This window comes from Rhagoletis pomonella, unplaced genomic scaffold, assembly GCF_013731165.1.
Source record: "Rhagoletis pomonella isolate Grant_MI unplaced genomic scaffold, Rhpom_1.0 Rhpom_scaffold_00002, whole genome shotgun sequence".
In the NCBI taxonomy this organism is placed as follows: Eukaryota; Metazoa; Arthropoda; class Insecta; order Diptera; family Tephritidae; genus Rhagoletis; species Rhagoletis pomonella.
Window position 1 is genome coordinate 34,364,520 of NW_023458556.1, and position 4,734 is coordinate 34,369,253.

Sequence of the window (4,734 nt, forward strand, 5' to 3'; positions counted from 1 at the left end):
TCAGCTGTTTTTGTTTCGCTTGGTTTGACATTCGCTACCTGTGGTGAAATTGATTACATGTAATTTCACCAAAAAAATATGAGGGCCGGACAAGGTTGCCAGGCAACCGTTCTTATCATAATTTTATAGTCCAGCAACTAAGTCGAAACTAACAAAGTTGCAACTTAAATTTAAGTACCAACTTAAAATTTACCTCTATTCATAGTCGCATTTCAGACTTCTACTAAGTAGTTTCGACTTAGTTTACGATATAGCAAAACGAGTGTGAAAATATATCGATTTTTCTTTACGATATTTTGGAAAAATTACATTTTTATTAAATAATGTCAAGTTTGATCAGCCGTTTATGCAATTTTTATTTTCATTGCATGATTATGCAAAAGAATAAGGCATCATTTTCTTGTTAATTGTGTGAAATAGCCAGAACAACCGCAGTGATGTGAAGTCGATGTTTATCGAAAGCATGCTGCGAAACATACAAATAGTAGATATCTAAATGTTATGCACAAATTTACTTTAAAAGAACTAGTGTGAAACTGACTTATTATTTGAGAATTTATCTAAATTATTCCGATTATAAAATTGTGATGTAGCTGTATTCGAATTGTAATACGCATTTAATTTCATCTTCCGATTAAAATGGATCGATCTTTGTAAATTTTAATGGGAGATTATTCAATATTATCAAAATCACCCTCTACCAACTTAATTTTTTACATATTTCGTCTGTTTTCTCTTAATTTGATAAAATACTTCTTCCTAGTTACGACTTATTTGCAGCTGCAGTCGAAACTAAATTTTAAGTTGGTACTTAGCCAGAAAAATTGAAACTAAGGCGACTATGAATAGCTTTAGTTGTGACTTAGAATAGTTTCGACTTAGTTGAGTTCTAAATATGAATATGAATATACGCCAATGTTTTTTTATTGCCTACTGACATTAGCAGGCTTTTTGGATACAATTTGATGATTTTGACAAATCTGAATTTCTAAAATGGCGAGAATTCGAGAGGAAATTTTAGTAGCGTAAATATAGGGTGATCCATATAGACTCTTTTTCTAAATATTAAATAAAACACTCAAAAAAGAACTGGTTGCCGGGATCTTTATTATTACCCGAAACTCGGTCTCGGCTAAATTCTCTTGATGGTAAAAAATTAGCCGGGCGAAGAGCCTTAGAAAATCACTTATTTTACGCTGATAAACCGCAGCAGTTCTTCAGCGATGGAATTATGTAGCTACCCGAAAATTGGCAATAAGTAGATACTTGATTAAAATTGATTTTGAACAGAGTTTTTTTTCAAAAATCCGTGGAGATGTTCCTATGATACAATATTTACTGTACTTTTTAAGTTAATATTAACGTTTTCTAAAAAGAGTAATGAAAAATCGTTTTTCTCGCATTTTTGATTTATTGAGTTATGCATTCATTCCAGCAAACGTTACTTCTAAAACAGGCTGTTAATTACGTATCAAAAGTTTGGATTTTTGCAACGCAATAAAATTGTCACACCCGCGTACATAAATACATATATATACTATATGTAGAAATGCCAGACCCCTTCAACGAGCCCAGTTTTGTACGACCTTTGACGTAGGTAGTACGTAATCTGATGGTAACGAAAACTTTTTACAGTTTTCAATTTCCTATTGGGTTGTTTACAAACTTTTCGACCGCGTAGACGAATAAAATTAAAATAATTTTTGTTTTTTACTTAACCGGCTGGAAAGCTCCTCAAATAAAAAGAAACAAAATATTTCAATTCAGAAAAAAATATTGTTAAAAACGAGCATCAATAATTCGAACTACAATGAAACCTCGATATAACGAAGCTGATAGGTTTCGACAAATGCTACGTTATATTAACCGTTTCGTTATATTTCATTAAAAGTAAAGAAGAATTTAATTACTTAATAAACCGAAAATGGTATGAAAATGTCACTTTATAGAGCGCTTTAAATCTATTTTATTTTTTATGAATAATATATATATTCAGACTTAGCTGTGCAGAGGCTTTTGAGTCGTCACTTCATTATATAATGGCCGTTTAACCGTCAATATGTTACGAAGAATTTTATGCTCAAAATTTCTTCGCCCTATCCCAGATGAAATATTTCGCGATAGCGTAGTTTTTTCAGGGGAATCAATTTAGGGGACAAACATTTACTTATTTTTGAGTTTTTCATGTTATGAAGGTTCGTTATATCGAGGTTTCACTCGACTGTTTTACATTTCAACTTATGCGTTGGCAATGCAGTGCTTTTGCCCACCGTAAAAAGTTCCGCTTTTACCACTTACAACATAGCAGCAGAAATCACTTCCGTTTTCTATTCACCCCAATTAGTTCCATCGATTCCCGTTAAAGCGAAATAAAACTCATTATTTATGTTTAAGTACATTTGTACTTAAAATAGTATAGTAATTTATTAAAATATAAATTACAATTCTTATTCAGTCGAAATGTCTTATGCTAATTTTTTCTTTAATTATTGCTTAAACATACTTATGTACTATTGATATTTCTACTTAGTAGTGAAAGAAAAGCAAAATTCTAAGCAAATTTTGACTAAAAATCTGAAACTCGTCCCTTCCGTTCCCAATCACCGTAGCGTGTGGGTTCTGGACCAGCTGGGCCGCCAATTTCACCAGTATGTGGATTTACGCTGTTCGGCCATGGCTTCCATGGTTCTTGTTGCTGTCGTGGATGACCAGTTATATTTTGCAGCGAAACTTTTGAGAGAAGGCGCCTTGAGAATTCCACAGCACGATTTTCCTGTTTGTAGGCGGCATTTGTTTGTTGGCAAGTGCAGGATGTGGAAAAGGCCGGTGCAGCTGTCTTCCAAGGATTGGGAAAGAAATTTATTTGCTTTCCCGCCGTTTGGCAGACACGACAACTTTGTTTCACTATGCTGCTCATTGTTTCACGATTTTCTACTTGTATGTATTTATGTAAAAACACAAATGTCCAATTTACAATAACTTTTCAATAGGTCTCTTTTTTGGTTAAAACGCTTCGCTTTTTTTCAAAAAGTTCTTCACTTTTCACTTTCAGTTATTTTAAATTTTCGATTTTTTTTGCTTTATTATTCTTAAGCTTATTGTGTACTTGCTGCTGGTTGTTGTATGAATGTTCCTCACCAGCGGCGTGCAAGCGCTTTTATACACAAACCCAAAAACCTTGAATGGAAACATTGATGCCATCGCATGGATGGAGCGAATGTTTGAGCGCGCAAAATTTTTTTACGAAGAGTATTTGCTTGGCGCTGAGCGCCAACAACTGTGCAGCCAGCGTTGCCATAAGTAGAATTTTTCTTCAAAATAAAGAGTTTTTGGGCAGTTTTTTATTAACAAATTTTCAAAAAAGGATTTTTTAAATGCAAAATTTTATACTGTAAATATCTTCAAAATTAAGATTTTTGTGTATGATGTAAGATTTCAAAATTTTTAACTTATTTATTTATTTTCCTTGCTACATCATTGTAAGTAGCAAATGAATGAAAAAGAAAAAGGTTTTTTATAATGAATACGTTAAACGTGGAAAATTTCAATTAAACTGCCATCTAAGATATATTTAGTGATGAGTCTACATGGATAAATTTATAACAAGAAGTAAAGGGGTGGTAAGCTTTATAAAACAGTATTCATAGAAAATCTAATTAAAAAGCTTAAAAATGTTATGAATCTTTGTCGAATTTTCTTAACTTTTGAAGTTTGGACATACATGGTTTTCGTGAGATAACATTAAATAAACACAAAAACTAAGCAATTTTTAAGCAAAAAACAACTGACCTCACTCCACATATACAAATTTAGAGGTACCGTTAATTTCTTCATGTACCAATGACCAGATTTAACCCAAGTTTTTTTTTCCAATGTATTTCCGTATTTTATGCATTGGTTTATTATTTGTAAACTCATATGTGATTTAGAAAGCAAACTGTGCTAAAAAATTTTTTTATGCCACAAAGGCAATATTGGGTTTTCATTTAAATTGAAATAAAAAAAGAATTTATTAGCCGGTTTCACCAGCAAATTAAGTTGAAAATGATTTTTAATTTTCTGTAAATTTCCATATAAAATTCAAAAAATTAAAATCATTTTTCATTTAAACTGCTTTCGTGAAATTGGCTGTACTCGTATAATTTGAAATTGCTAATTTTTTTCAGTTAACATAATAAAGGCTGTTTACTGTGTGTTTCTTATTGAGTTAAGACTTTTTTTTTTAGATTAAGACTTTTTTGGGATCGAAAAGATTTTTTATCTTTAAAATCATATTTTGAAGATTTTTTTGAACAAAATGAATATTTTTGGGGCACTTTCTCTGGCAACACTGTGTGCAGCACGTATTATTCGGAGCGCAACTGGTTTCACGTACGCTTCCAAATGAGTCACCGCCGGCGGCGCGGTGGTGTTTGATGGACTTTTCTCCCCATATACAAATGTGGGTATGTGCATACATCTTATGGAGTGTCGGCACAAATATTGTTATTGACACCAGCTGAGCCAAAACAATACTTTTCGGCCGGTATGAGTATAATATGTATCTTATTGAAAAGTGATCATCGGCGATGTTTACGTCCTTTAATGCACGTACGCCGCTTAGCGAAATCCACTATATAGTATATATTTTATTTATGTATATTCGCATTCGTGGGTTTATCTGTATATAAACAAACGCATACATACCTACAAATGTACATAAATATATGTATAGTATACTCCTCAATGTAATTA

The 4,734-nt window shown here is 32.2% G+C and overlaps 1 protein-coding gene across 1 annotated transcript; it reads right to left on the reverse strand.

Annotated features, from left to right (window-relative positions):
- Positions 1-2,526: 2,526 nt before the first annotated feature.
- On the reverse strand, positions 2,527-3,141 carry LOC118734634 (succinate dehydrogenase assembly factor 4, mitochondrial-like). Its single transcript, XM_036464338.1, has one exon. The coding sequence runs from the start codon at positions 2,915-2,917 to the stop codon at positions 2,567-2,569; it is 351 nt and encodes a 116-aa protein (XP_036320231.1). The 5' UTR covers positions 2,918-3,141; the 3' UTR covers positions 2,527-2,566.
- Positions 3,142-4,734: the final 1,593 nt, after the last annotated feature.

Bases quoted from the DNA above. Each gene is read 5' to 3' on its own strand.
- LOC118734634 (XM_036464338.1), bottom strand. From the start codon at position 2,917: ATGAGCAGCATAGTGAAACAAAGTTGTCGTGTCTGCCAAACGGCGGGA.